Here is a 14,395-nt window from a genome sequence, read left to right as displayed (position 1 = left end):
GTTGTCTCTTCATCATCCAATCAAATGTTCAAGCCTATGTTGTGTTTTCCCTTTTTATGTTTAAATGGCTTCTTTTCTGCTTTTTTTTCTCCTTCTTGTCATCTTTCTCTTCTTTCCATTGTCACGCAGCATTATTTTGTCGATGCATGGAACACATTTGATAGCTTGATAGTTGTGGGCAGCATTGTTGACATAGCGATCACTGAGGTTAACGTAAGTAGCCCAGCAACCGCCATTCGTCCATGCCTGCCTGCCCCCCCCCCCCCCCCCCCCCCCAGGCCACACGATACCCATCTTGCATGTCTTCAAATGATTCGGAAACCTCAGCTGCACCGCATTTGATCCCGCGTTGGGTCAAGTGAGTGAAAAGAGCCAGATGTTGCAGTGCTGTGATGCATTTCTTTGCTAATTTGACACATGAAATGCGCTTTGTTGGCCGCAACTTTAGGAATGACGCACAATCCAACAAGTGGATTTTTCCAAACAGTCTTGATTGTGCTGCGATGCTTCTTTGGGTGCACTCGTTCTATCATTTGAACTTGTGACAGATTGGTGTCAATTGCCTTTTCATCATTTGTTGTTGTTTGTTTCTTTTCCACATTCCCTTTGCATGGCAGGTGACAAATGCAAAGTCCGGGTCTGGTGTCATTCAATCTCTTAATACAGATGCACATTTTGTGACAGCAAGTTCTAAAATGAAATAAATAGTGCGGTAGTTCGTTTAAAGTTCATTTAACGTCACTCGGGTTTTTTAACGCGCAATTAACTCCTTTGCTCCCAAAAATGTATAAATGCGGTCTATTTTAAATATGGCCATGGTCCCAAAAACGTATTTATACGTTTTTCATGTTGATGCTGCCTCTGACCTGAAGAGGTGGCTTGAGGCAATGGTAGTTATTGCAAAAAGCAGCCAGCAGGTGGCAGCAGAGTATAAGAGATCAACCAGGGCCATGTTGCAAAAAAGCTCTTTTTCCCCAGTGTTTTTTCAACAGGAATGTGAACAATGATGAAACTTAGCTATATTCTAATGCTAATTGCTGCAAAACAGAAACAAATAGAAATATGCTTTTTCCTGATGAAAGAAGAGACTCTCTTTTGCTAGCTTCCATGTTTTTATAGCAATAGAACAGAATATTCTGTGGGCCATGCAAAATCAGTCCAAGTCCAGTAAAATAGACGTGAGCAAAGGGGGTTGCTTCAGTCAAAATGGCAGCGAGTTAATGACCACCCCTTACTTGGAAAGCCTGTCTGGGGGAATTCTAGCAGCAAACATGTCCACGTCAAAATTTTGCAGTAATGAAAATAATGAAAATATTTTTTGAGACTGGGGTCAAGTTGTATTTGACAATTAGAAAAATGTGCAGAATTTCACAAGTTACTTCATGTTAAAGATTAGACAGCTCTTAATATAAAAGGAAAAATGCACTGAGCTGTCACCAACGTCTTACAAATGCAATGATGCCATCTAGTGGCAGAAAAATGACCTCAACACAAATCAATATCACACTCTTTTTTCTTTTTCTTTTACAGTACAGGACATATTTTTAACTCAATGTTATGAATTATGAAATTACTGTATCAATGACTAAAAAATGCAGTCATATTTCTATTAGTTTAACAATTTTTTGCACTTTTATGTTAACAATACAGCATGAAAAAAAATGTATTGTACATTTAGAACAGATATAAAAGTATGTATACACACAGATCTAAAAAAAAAAAAAATTAAAAATCACCTGACACACCTAGAAATGATACACATGGAGAAGAAGAATACTGTAAGTAAACGTGAGTTTTTTTGTTTGTGTTTTTTTTTGTTGGCACAGCAGAAGTATCAGGCACAGGGAACAATTTAATCTGCAAATGGTTTCACTCGAGGCCTGCGAGATGTATGTAAATGTATTTACGGATTCATTTATTCTCCACGTGGAGGTTCCAGCGCTCAATAATGGAGCGGCCTAACAATGTACACGCCAAGTCAAATGTTGAGTGTCCGTTGTGCTTACTGCAGGGACGTTTGCCGTCATAATGTGATATTGGAAGGGGGGGGGGGGGGGGGGGGGAAGAAGACCAAAGAAGAAAAGCTCTTTAGCACGCGACATGCAAAAGCGGCCCGGACACAACTCCGCATCATTTAGTCATAAAAGGAGAAGAAGTCGTGCTGGCAGGGAAGCAAATCATGTTGTACGAAGATGTCGCTTGCAGATGAACGTCACGGGAAAAATTCATCTGCAAAAGTGCCGTATTTCGGAGCTGGACAATCCTGCCTTGGTGCCAGCATATGACTCACTTCATAAGGCACACCTGCACATTCTAATACGGTCGGATTAAACCCCCCCCCCCAAAAAAAAAAATCTCAATCGTGACATCGTAATAAATTGTAATCCGCATGTGAGTGTCGGATGTTCTGTCAGCCTCGCGTCCCCGAGGGGCGTGTACCTGAATGCATCACCAAACAAGGCGTGTCACAAACAAGGCCAGCGCGGCGTGTTGTTGTTGGCTTAAGCTGGAATGAAGTGCGTTCCACTTCAGACCACGCTGGCCGGCATTTCAATAAGCTCGCCGCTTCCCGAGCGGGCGCTCGCTCGCCTTCTGGCTTTTGCGCCTCCAGAAAAGGGAATCCGTGCGGCCCCCGCCTGTCAATAGTCGGAGCGGGCTTTCCGTGAGCAAGACTGCCAATTGTTTGATACGCTCCCGTTGGACAGTTTTCAAAGGACATACAGACCCGGATTTGCGTCTTTGCCGTCTGTAAAAGCCACCGTTTTGCTCGTTCTTCGGGATGATTTTGCTTTTTTAATACTACTAAGATCTTTTTTTTCTTTAAATGTAACAAATTATAATCAATGTTATTGTAATTAATGAAAATTAACAAAATCACTTCAACTAAAACACATTCTCGCTAACGTATTATGAAAAGTTTTTTTATTTTTTAATAAAAATAATGGACATTAACTTGATTTTAAATATTTATTTGGCAATATACAAAAAGGGAGGTCAATTGTTTGAGAATTGAACTTAGTGGCCTTTTTGTTGTTTTTATCTTGCACTCAACAAATTCCCCATCTATTAAAAAACTACAACTCTTCCTTAGGTGGGTGTGACCAATAATAATAACAATAATAAAAACTCCTAAAAACAAACAAACTTGCTCCAAAGACTAATCAAAACAAACAGAATTTTTTTTAAAGAAAAACTATAATGAAAAATCCAAAGCTATTATATATTATAACCTTGACTCTAATATGATAACATCATTAACTCTCTACTTGGTAACGTAACACAAACGGACAGCTGTAACATGAATAGTAACATTTTGTAACACAAAGTCACTCTTGTCGTTCTGTAATACTCGTTGTAACATCAACTACTACTTTTAGCATAAATGTCATGTAGCAGTGCTTTATGGTGACACCAAATCATATAAACCAACACAGCAACAAAGTGATTAGTGTTCGTACAAATATAGAAAAGTAATGGTTGCAGTTAATATAGTAGCACTTCATATGAGTAGAGTAATCCAGTGCAGTTACTCGAGAGTAGGGGAGTACCACATAGTGAAGCGAAATCGAATGAATCAAGGTGGTAACATAGGACGGTCGTTGTACTATATATTGTCAAGAGTCAAATTGTTATTTGGAGTAAATAATTAGCTCAATTAGTATGAATATTGCTTTTGCTCCTCCTTCTGGGAGCCATTTTTCAACACTGTGGCTTAAAAATAATAATAACAATAATTCTGTGTTTAAGCCTGCTGTGAATGCTGTTTAAAATAGCGATACAATACAATAAGGAAGTAATTGCAACCTGTTGACGTGAGAGATCGTTCCACTTGTTTTTTTTGTAAATTTAAAATGGCCTCTGATTGGCTCTCATTGCTGTATTTGATTTTTCTTTTTTGGCTTGAAGCGCAAGTTAGTGTGAGCTGATTGAGTAGTTTACAAATGTGACTTAGCGACCGAAATTCCTCCCTTCCTCCCTTCCTTCCTCCCTCCCTCCCTTCCTTCCTCCCTTCCTTCCTTCCTTCCTCCCTTCCTTCCTCCCTCCCTTCCTTCCTTCCTTCCTTCCTTCCTTCCTTCCTTCCTTCCTTCCTTCCTTCCTTCCTTCCTTCCTTCCTTCCTTTTTCTATCAATGTCCTTTGTGTCTTCTTTTGTCCAACTGTCATTCAACTCTGCACACTGCATGTAATACACATTACAGCCACTCTTTCTGGCAGGTCTCAAATGTGAAATGATTCCCGACTACTGCGCGACGTGAAAAGAGTAACAATCGCACAACAAAGAATCCTTCCTTCAGTCCTTGAATGTCTTCTCTCGCTCTCTCATCTTCTCCTTGCCTCTGCCTTTTTGTTCAAATTCTCCCGTGTGCCAGCGCCGCTGCGTCATTTTTCTTCCAGGAGAAGCTTTTGGGGGGGGGGGGGGGGTAATGATGCGTTAAATGCTGCGTGGAGGTTGGCCCACCCACCACCAGGCACAGGAAACTGCGCCTCGTCGCTAAATCCATCGCTCCAAGCTGGTTTAAAATGTCGCTACAAGAGCGCGGCGCTTCCGTTTTTGTGTCATCATCTCAGTCCGTCGAGTGACTAAATGTGAATGTGAGATTCTGGCGCCTCTTTGACTTGAAAGGACTCGTGAGTGTTTCGAGCTCAAATGAGGCCTTGAACAGCACATCCGGTGTTTCCCCAATCGTCTGCTCGTGCTGTAAACGCAGCTTGAACGTTGCGTGGCATCATCTCCTGCTTTTTTGCGTTGCGGCTCCAGCTGCCGGCAAGATAAACAGATCGCTCCAGAGGCGGGCCTCCATCTATCAGCGTACGCGTAAAGCCACGGGCACCTGCGCATAAATGTTGCAGACACATCATCAGCTCCTTCCCCTTCTCCACGCTGGCCCGGGCCATTATTCATTATTTCAGCCCCGCGGCCTTAAACAGACTTTCCAATATCCTACAGTCGCAACGCGGTTCAATCCCGCCTCGTGCCGCCCGTCTATACGCTGTAATATCTTCGGAATTGTCCCTTCTGGCCCAGATGAAATTATGCTTCTTCTTTATCCGTCCTCATCCCAGGCGTTGGAATCGTCAAATTGGTTGGGATTGCAAGTCAAACGTATGTATTTGTGGTTTGTGAAAAGCGGATTCTCTTCTACGGTTAAGTCTGGATTCTGGCAGAACTTGACACCTGAAATAAACGCGTATAGTCAAGTCCGTTTTATTTCTACGGTGCCAATTCGTGACAAAAGTCCAACATGAGCAAGCACGGAGGCAAAAATAAAACTCTGCAGGAAAACCGTCTGCCTCGGCAGCTTTGTTTAAAACTGAGACAAGATAGGAAGGACGAGAAAACAATAGGCACGACAACAGCCGAGACTTTGCCGGAAGAAACAAATTGCTCATTCCGATCCATATTACCTGAAATTAATAAAGTAGCTTGCGCAGGAAATGATTTTTGCCAATTGGTCAGATAATTGGATATGGAGACAACTGAACGTCCTGGCACTTTTCAAAACACGGATTTCTGCACGTCAATACACATAATGCAAGAAGACAGACGGTTGCGATTGTTCCCAATCAGACGAGCGCTACTGACACACTCGCAAGGCTGTTGCTGATCTTTGTTGCCTTTCCTTAAAGCCAGCTGACTCCTCCTCGTCCTCCTCCTCTTCGTCCTCCTCCTCTTCCTCCTCTCACCCCCCTGTGGTAAGACCAATGGTACGCTCCGACGTTTACCTCGTCGTCCCCCTCCTGCGTCCATCCGTCCCGCCGCCCTCCGCATGACCCCCACCACCGCCACTCTGCTGGTATTCCATACTTGTGTGTGGGTCCAATGCGGGGCAGGTCTACAGCTGGACTTGCTTGTTGTTGTCTCGGCATCTGCTGCTTTCCCCTCCAGCTTCCCCTTTTTTCGGGTGTGACGTCCAGTGCTTCGTCATCATCACGCTGTCACGCTTGTCCTTCCATCGCTCGATGAAGCGTCAAACTCTACTCTTCTTATTTCTATACTTGAGGCGGCCTCAGCTTCCCGCCCCACCCGCGCTCTCTTTGACTACGTTTACATGCAGTCCGTATTTTTATTTGGGGTTAAGGTCAAAATTTCAGTGATTCTGGGATCAACCATTCAAATGCATGGCGGACAGAATTCTCCCGTTTACATTGGGATCAATTGAAAGATCCGGATCGTGGACAATGTCATTTCCGTCCGTCGGTCCATTGTCTGTATGCTGGGCATGCTGGCGCCGGTCACAGCCGGCTTCGGGGCAGTCGGCGGGGTACACCCTGAACCGGTGGCCAGCCAATCGCAGGGCGCACGTAGACGAACAATCGTTCACATCACAACCACGCATAGGGACAATTTCAAGTGGTCAATGAACCTACCAGTACACTCTAAAAAGAGACGTGTCGAACCAATGTACTCGAAAGATTCCTCGTGAATAAAGTATGCGCAGAACGATAACCAATATTCCGATCGCCTTCATATTAACAAATATTCGGGTTAGAATAGGGGTCAAACCGAATATTGCCAATATTTGTGTTTTGAAAAGGGTTATTGACTGCATGTAAACAAAGTCTCTGATGCAATGGCGTCTTCCGTGGGCTGTGTTTTGGTACTTGTGTATCTACAGTGTGCGGCAGAGAACTTTTGGGAACAGCATTTGTCACACATTAGCTCATAATTGTAAATCGAGACTGTTCAAAAACTTTTCTGGAGCACACCACAGTATGGATGATGGCGTCTCCGTGAATCACGTGGCAACAAACAGAAAACATTTCTTCTTATTTCGTACTTACAACACTGCAAAAGTGTTCCAAGGACCGGACATCGCATGTCCAAATCTTGTGTTGCTTGTGCTTGTCCTAAGAAGGAGCAGTCGCATCAATGCATGAATGTGTATTAGAATAGCACTCAGCAAAATGGCTGAATATTTTATCATTGACTGCTGGGACACAAAAGAAAGCCGCTGTTGCCGCCGCTAAGACCTCATCAACTGCCCCCCCCCGCCCCCCCTCTAAAAATAGCATGCGAGGGCAGTACGTCAGTCACAAGAGGGTTTGACAGTAAAAGCAAACCAATAGAAAGGGTGAGAATGAGATTTGCCTAGCGCGATGATAGGAATTTATACCAGGAGATATAATATCTTAAATCCATGTGAAGCTCCCCAGTTGTTTCCTCACACCAGGAGTGATTTATTGGAACATGAAAGCTCCCTGCAGGCTGAGATTTCTGACGCTTCTAAATTGTTTCCCTCCATTTATGGACGGTCTTCCCGTCGATGATCATCTCTGTGGACACCCTCGGCTATTAAAACGTGCACAATAGCACAGCCGTGATGTTGTTTTGGCAGATTGATGACAAGCACAATCCAGCAGACCTTAAGATTTGTTGATCTGTTTGTTGCCGCGGGAATTCTCTGCGATGCCTCTCAAATTGACAAACCCTCTGCCACGTCTCTTGTCATCGGATGCAAATTGACACGCTAACTTGCGCGCGTGCGCGTGTGTGAGTGCATATCATGTAAATAACGTCAAAAAGGGCCTGCAGAACTCGGAAGAGAACGCTCGGATCTCCATCACCTTCTTCCGGCTCTTCCGGGTGATGCGTCTGGTGAAGCTGCTCTCCCGAGGAGAAGGGATCCGAACGCTACTGTGGACCTTCATCAAGTCCTTCCAGGTAAGCGAAACCCAAAAACGTTGTCAGGATTAAACCTGCAAGATATGGACGACTGGCGAAATTAAAAATAATTAAATGACTAAATAAATAAATAAAAAGGGATATAAAAAATATATATAATAAATATAATAACATTGAACACAAAAAAATTAATATAAATAAAAACAACTAATAAATATATATCCCTAAATAAATAGTAATTGTAAAAAAAAACTAAATACAAAAAAATGCCAAAATGAATACAAAATAAATGTATAAAAATAATTAAATATCAGTCAATAAATAATAACCACGACTTGTCGAGCAACGCAAGTCGCAAGTTGTAGTGACAGTGGACAAGATAGTCGTCCATTGCTGGAGCTTTCCATGCAAGCCAACAAGACTTCCTTCCTTTGCAAAGGCGGAGCCCAACCCAAGACACGCTTAGGACTGCCCCCTCATTTGAATAACATTTCGACCTGACAGATCGTCTTCAGCATGAAATAAATAAATAAATGTGAGAGCAGAGCATTTTTATTTATTGACTGATATTTAATTCTATTTATATATTTATTTTTGAATATTGTTTTTTTACATGTGTTTATTTATTTGGGGATATATATATATATATTGTTGTTTTTATTTCCAATTTATATTTTGGAGATCACATTTTTGACTTATTGAAAATGTACAGCAGACTGATCCATGTCTTCTCTCCAGGCTCTACCTTACGTCGCCCTGCTGATCGTGATGCTGTTTTTTATTTACGCTGTCATCGGCATGCAGGTAAGCCGCCTCCCGCCTCGTCTCCCTGTTGGATTTAATTGGCCTTTCCTAATTGACCAAAGAGACCGGTTTGTTTTGCTCCCCTGCCTGTGCAGATGTTTGGCAAGATAGCGCTGCAGGACCACACGCAGATCAACAGGAACAACAATTTCCAAACGTTCCCTCAGGCAGTGCTGCTGCTCTTCAGGTGAGGAAGATTTCAACGCTCCATATCGTCCCCTTCGTCACGCTCGGCGCACTCTCGTCGCTCCCACTTCTAAAATAAGCCTTACTCGTGGGTTTTCGTTTATTCGCCACATTTTTGCGGGTTAATTAACTCATTCACTCCCATCAATTTTCGCTGAAGCAACCCCCTTCGCTCTTGGCTGTTTTGCTGGATTTTGACAGATTTTGCAATTTGTATCAGTTTCCGTTTTGCAGCAATTAGCATTAGGATATAGCTAAGTTTCATCATTATTCACATTTCTGTTGAAAACACTGGCAAAAAGAGCTTCTTTTTTTTAACATGGACCTGGCTGATCTCTTATACTCTACTGCCACCTGCTGGCCGTTTTTTGTAACAACAACCATTGCTTTAAGTGACCTCTTCATGTCAGTAGCTGCATCAAAGCCTTCTGTGTGCCCTAGCATAAAACAAAATGTATTTATACGTTTTTGGGTTTCAATTCAATTAAAAAAAAAGTATTTCATTTCATAGAAGAAAAACTTATGATATCTGCCCCTAATCAACACACACAAAAATAAAAGAAAATCAGGTCAGCACAAAATAAATGACAGCAAACAGTCAAGACGCTTTCTAAGTAACAATTCAACAAAATCATTCAATAGAAAGACCTTGTGCTAAAATTGTGCTTTGGTTGGTGATCGTGGTTTGAATGAGTTAAAAGATAGAATGTGGGTGTTAATGTCAAATGCAGACTGTAAAAGCGTCTCCACAAAGGCGTTTGTTTAGCCGTTTCAAGCTCCAGCTGTGCATGAACATTGTGTTGAAAAAGCAACCGCCGTTGTCCGGCAGATGTGCGACAGGCGAAGCGTGGCAGGAGATCATGCTGGCGTGCAAGACGTACCGGCCGTGCGAGAAAGGATCCACCAACGAGAACGTCACCATCCCGGAGGACTGCGGGAGCCAGTTCGCCATCATCTACTTTGTCAGCTTCTACATGCTCTGTGCCTTTCTGGTCTGCATCCGCTCCAAACGTCCCGTCTCGCATTGGGCGGCTCCAAAGAATTTCAGATGCTATTTGTGCCCGAATCTACCCGTAGATCATCAATCTCTTCGTGGCGGTCATCATGGACAACTTTGACTACCTGACGCGGGATTGGTCCATCCTGGGGCCGCATCATCTGGACGAGTTCAAGAGGATCTGGGCCGAGTACGACCCGGAGGCCAAGTGGGTTAACCCGAATATGGATGACATGTCAGAGGTCGGCAAAGGTCATTAACGAGTGTTATTGTTTTGTTTTCCAAGGGGGAGGATCAAGCACCTGGACGTGGTGACCCTGCTCCGAAGAATCCAGCCGCCGCTCGGCTTCGGGAAGCTCTGTCCTCACCGGGTCGCCTGCAAGGTGAGCACGCCAGTGTGTACTTGGACCGGATGATGCCACAAGAACATTTCAGCATTGTGTGTCTGTGTGTGTGTGTCTGTGTGTGTGTGTGTGTGTGCGCGCGTAGCGTCTGGTATCCATGAACATGCCCCTGAACAGCGACGGAACCGTCATGTTCAATGCTACACTGTTTGCGTTGGTCAGAACCGCACTGAGGATCAAGACGGAAGGTAAAGCGCACGCACACACACTCGCGCTCTGGTTGTCTTTTCATGGGTGTGAGTTTGTTGTGTTGGATGTGTGTGTTTTTCAGGTAATCTGGAGCAGGCCAACGAGGAGCTGAGGGCCATCGTCAAGAAGATCTGGAAGAGAACCAGCATGAAACTGCTGGATCAAGTAGTGCCCCCTGCTGGCGGTGTGTAATACATTGTCATTCAGATGATTCCTTTTTTTTAGCATAGGATAACAGCAAGTTTAATTCGCTTCATAATAAGCAGCACTTTGGCAGATAGTGAGCAATTCTTAAAAAGAAAAAAAGGAGGCTTTAAGCTGAATGTTGACGTTTACTATCAAACTAAACATAAAACAAAGAGAATTAGGCATTGTGCAGTTCGAACAATCAAACAACTTGCCTTTCGTAATGCTGCTGCTAGCCTAATGCTAACACATGATGGAAAATGCCATTGACAGACTGACACTTAGCATTTATATTATGACCTCTTCAGCAACAGATTTGACACATTAGTATTTACCCTCTGTGAAAAACAGCTAATATTTTTGCTGCTTATTGAGTCACTGTAAGTACATTTATTTATTTTGTTTTTATTCCATTTATATTTATTTTTGGTATTAAATTTTTATATGTCCGTTTTTATTTTTACATTTATTTATTTATCTATGTTACCGTCATATACTGCCCCCCTGGTGGAAAAGACAACGCATCAGAAGGAGCAGCACAATGAATCCAGTTGTAGCATGGAATCATGGCGCACACTCAAAACAGTAGAAACGTTCTGCTTGTGTCTTTTGAGGAAGCTGGAACAGTTGAATTCCATTTCAATAGAGAAAAATAGTTGCAATAATAATGTTATGAGTTACAATGGTGGTCATGAAACAAACGTCATATTCAAAATGTGTCTTTGTTATTTTTGCTTTATTCGCCCTTCAGACGACGAGGTGACGGTCGGAAAGTTCTACGCCACCTTCCTCATTCAGGAGTATTTCCGCAAGTTTAAGAAGAGGAAAGAACAAGGGCTGGTGGCCAAAGTGCCGCCCAAAACTGCCCTCTCTCTGCAGGTACGCGCACGCACGCACGCACGCACAAACTGCATTTCTGCATCTTAAGCATTCCTGCGTCACGCGTCTTTAGGCGGGCCTGCGGACGTTACATGACATCGGACCGGAGATCAGGAGGGCCATCTCCGGAGACCTGACGGTGGAGGAGGAGGTAGACAAAGGTCCCAAGGAGCCCGTGTCGGCCGCGTCCGAGGACGATATCTTCAGGGTAAAGGTCGGATACACGCGCACGCACTCACTCGCTTTTCAGGGTGAGCGTGAGAACGATGCTCCGCCTCCAGCTTGAAGCTCTCCATATAGAAAGGCACAATCCTCATGCATGTGCTCAAGTACATACAAGTCCATGAATTTGCATTTGGGATCTTTCTACTTAACCAGCGCCCATTGTGTCATCATTTCTAGGGCCCGGACAATTTGTTTGGGTTTTTTTGCTGATTATTTGTAGCTTTTTTTCTTAACATATTACAGCATGAGACGTAGATTACATTCAAAATGTTGCAGTTTTTTTTTCTATTTTAAAAAATATACTATACAGGAATGTCAAACTCATTTGAATTCAGGGGCCACCTTCACCCAAATTGTACCTCAAGTGGGCCGTACCAGTATGTCTGTTGCCTAATAACCTAAGAATAATGACAGATGTAAATAATTACATGTACATTCTGAAAAAAATCTCATTTATTATCTTATTGCAGAAAAATCTGAAATTTCTTTACAAAGAATTGTGCAAAACTTTTGCATGAAAAGTAAGTGGCAAATTTCAGAATGTAATTTAAGTGGCTGTCAGTGTGCCCTCTAGTGGACACAGTTAGCAACAACAATAATTTTGCTGAAATCTGCTGTTTGTGTTTTCACGGACCAGATTGGATTCCTTGACGGTCTGGTCCTGGCCCACAGGCCGTATGTTTGACACCCCTGCTATAGAACAAAATATTTTAAAACAGAACAAATGATCTGTCTGTAATTCAGATATTTATTGGGATCAAAAGATAAGTTTTTTTTTGTTTGTTTTTTAAGAAATTGTCTGATTAATCGATTACCGGAATATTTTTCTGCTAAATATTAGAATTGTGATGGGCCTCAAAAAATCCATATCGGTTGAGCCCTAGCGATTTCCTCATAAGCTGCCATGAAAATTTGCTTGGAGCAGTTCCTGGCGACGCCAAACCCCATCATTGCTTTTCTGGCCGCCATCTTTTGCCGCTCTTTTCTACGGGGTTGAGGAAAATAATTGCTTACCCGTACCTAAGATGATGAGTTCTCATTCTTCGAGAAATGGCAACGCTATTACAAGCCTTTAGAACAGGAGGAAAAATAATGAGGTCATATCAAATACATTTCCTCTGGCGTGAGTGCCTCATTGTTGGCCACGAGTGTGCGGACGAGTAAGATTAAAACATGTATACTAATGTGACCGATGTGACTGTCAATTGTATAGTTAGGTTATTCTAGTTACTGAAAATGAACAAAGTAACTTTTCAACTGGTACGTTGGGACACTCTTTGCATTTTCCATCCTGGCTGGAATGAATGTGCCGAGTATTGTTTGTATTATCGTGCACCCTTTCTCTTTGTCTTCCGACGTCTGTATTAACATCTTTCTGTTCTCCCGTTTTGGACTGCGCAGCGTTCAGGCGGCTTGTTCGGCAACCACGTCAACTACTACAACCAGAGCGACGGCCGCGCCTCCTTCCCGCAGTCGTTCACCACCCAGCGTCCCTTGCACATCAGCCAGAAGGGCTCGCCCTGCGAAGGCCAGAGCCCGTCCCACGACAAGCTCATGGACTCCACCACATTCACGCCGTCCTCGTACTCGTCGTCGGGCTCCAACGCCAACATCAACAACGCCAACAACACCGGCATGGCGGGCGTGGCCCCGCAGGGCGTGGGCCGCTTCCCCGGCGCGTCCGTCAGCACGGTGGACGGCCACACGGGACAGCCGCTGACGCCCATCCTGCTGCCCCGGTCGGCCTGGTGCTTCCCCCCCAAGAGGTGAGCGCGCGCTCGCCCATCGAGCGGCGAAGGACGACAATCATCTCTGCTCTTCACTTCCCCTTCCCAGCTTTTCACTCCTTTCTTCTTTTTCCTATCTTGTGCACAATGGCGAGCAGGACGCGTTTTTTTGACAACCTCATTCGGTACGTTGCCAGGGCACAGATGCGAAATGCGTGCTGCGTGTGTGTTTGCCGTGGAAAACGCACGGATGAGAAAGTGCCATAGCGACGCCTGTTGCTATGCACACTTGTGCTGCTTGCGCTGCTGGAGCTCAACGGAGCGGACTTGCCGCTGCTGAGCAAAGCCGCGGATAGCGCGTTTGGTGCCAGCGCGCCAAACTTTCCCCATCCAAGGCTTTGATCGCTGCTCTTTTTTTGATTTCTGGGTTAGATTTGGTGAAACATCTTGACCGGTTGAATGGCGCACACTTCTAACCCAACGTTTGCTTTCTTTGGTGCCCTTAAAACAGGCTTGAAACCAGTGGCGGGCCGTTCAGTGCCATTGACGGCTATAGACGTCAAATTCCATTGCAACTGGGCTGTCGGCAAACCAGTTGCTAGCACCATTACCGCGCCACAATCACAGAAGCCATCAACACACACAAAAGTAGTTCACAAAGTTCACAATCAACATTTTTCTGATCAATGAAACGATCAAAATGTCATTTATCATGCAAGGGTTGTAACACAAAGTGCTTTACAGATTAAAATCACCACAGCTCCCGCAAGATCACACACACGATTGCGGTTGTACGCACCCCCGCAGAAGAAATTTAAGCCGAAGAGCACATTCGAATATTTGGCTGGGTTCAGATCAAGAGTGGAAACATAACGTGGCAGAAGCATGAAAACAGTTGGGTCAAAAGCAACCCTATTGTGGGTCAAAAATGGAGTCATATCGTGTAAAACAACACGACCTGGGTTCATTTGACCCAACGTTGGGTCTAAAATGGGGTCATTAGGTATAAAGTGGATGGAACCATAAAATGGATTGGTCTATTTTTTGGATCCATAATTGGGTTGCTTTAGACCCAACTGTTTTCAGAGTGTAAATATAATATGATACCAGAGAGGCAAATTCAATGTGACAAACAAGCCCACTGAAAAATGCATTGAATTTAAAATCTGATTGTTG

General features: G+C 43.8%; 1 protein-coding gene across 4 annotated transcripts in view; it reads left to right on the top strand.

Annotated features, from left to right (window-relative positions):
• Positions 1–14,395, top strand: part of cacna1c (calcium channel, voltage-dependent, L type, alpha 1C subunit) — a 132,379-nt gene that overhangs the window by 107,732 nt on the left and 10,252 nt on the right. The window contains exons 32-44 of one of the 4 annotated variants that reach the window (XM_086058567.1): positions 130–213; positions 7,533–7,661; positions 8,361–8,426; positions 8,522–8,613; positions 9,442–9,604; positions 9,690–9,817; positions 9,896–9,992; positions 10,099–10,201; positions 10,285–10,386; positions 11,140–11,267; positions 11,341–11,475; positions 12,894–13,258; positions 13,378–13,404. In XM_086058567.1, coding sequence (XP_085914693.1) covers positions 130–213; positions 7,533–7,661; positions 8,361–8,426; positions 8,522–8,613; positions 9,442–9,604; positions 9,690–9,817; positions 9,896–9,992; positions 10,099–10,201; positions 10,285–10,386; positions 11,140–11,267; positions 11,341–11,475; positions 12,894–13,258; positions 13,378–13,404 — 1,619 coding nt within the window. Of the gene's footprint in view, positions 1–129; positions 214–5,626; positions 5,705–7,523; positions 7,662–8,360; positions 8,427–8,521; positions 8,614–9,441; positions 9,605–9,689; positions 9,818–9,895; positions 9,993–10,098; positions 10,202–10,284; positions 10,387–11,139; positions 11,268–11,340; positions 11,482–12,893; positions 13,259–13,377; positions 13,405–14,395 lie in introns of all 4 variants that reach the window. The other 3 variants (XM_086058565.1, XM_086058564.1, XM_086058566.1) reach the window with 3 other exon arrangements.

Source organism: Leptonotus elevatus, chromosome 17, assembly GCF_054856555.1.
Source record: "Leptonotus elevatus isolate MCC_2025b chromosome 17, RoL_Lele_1.0, whole genome shotgun sequence".
NCBI lineage: Eukaryota > Metazoa > Chordata > Actinopteri > Syngnathiformes > Syngnathidae > Leptonotus > Leptonotus elevatus.
The sequence above is the reverse complement of the archived record's forward strand: the minus strand, read 5'-3'. Positions and strand labels throughout refer to the sequence as shown.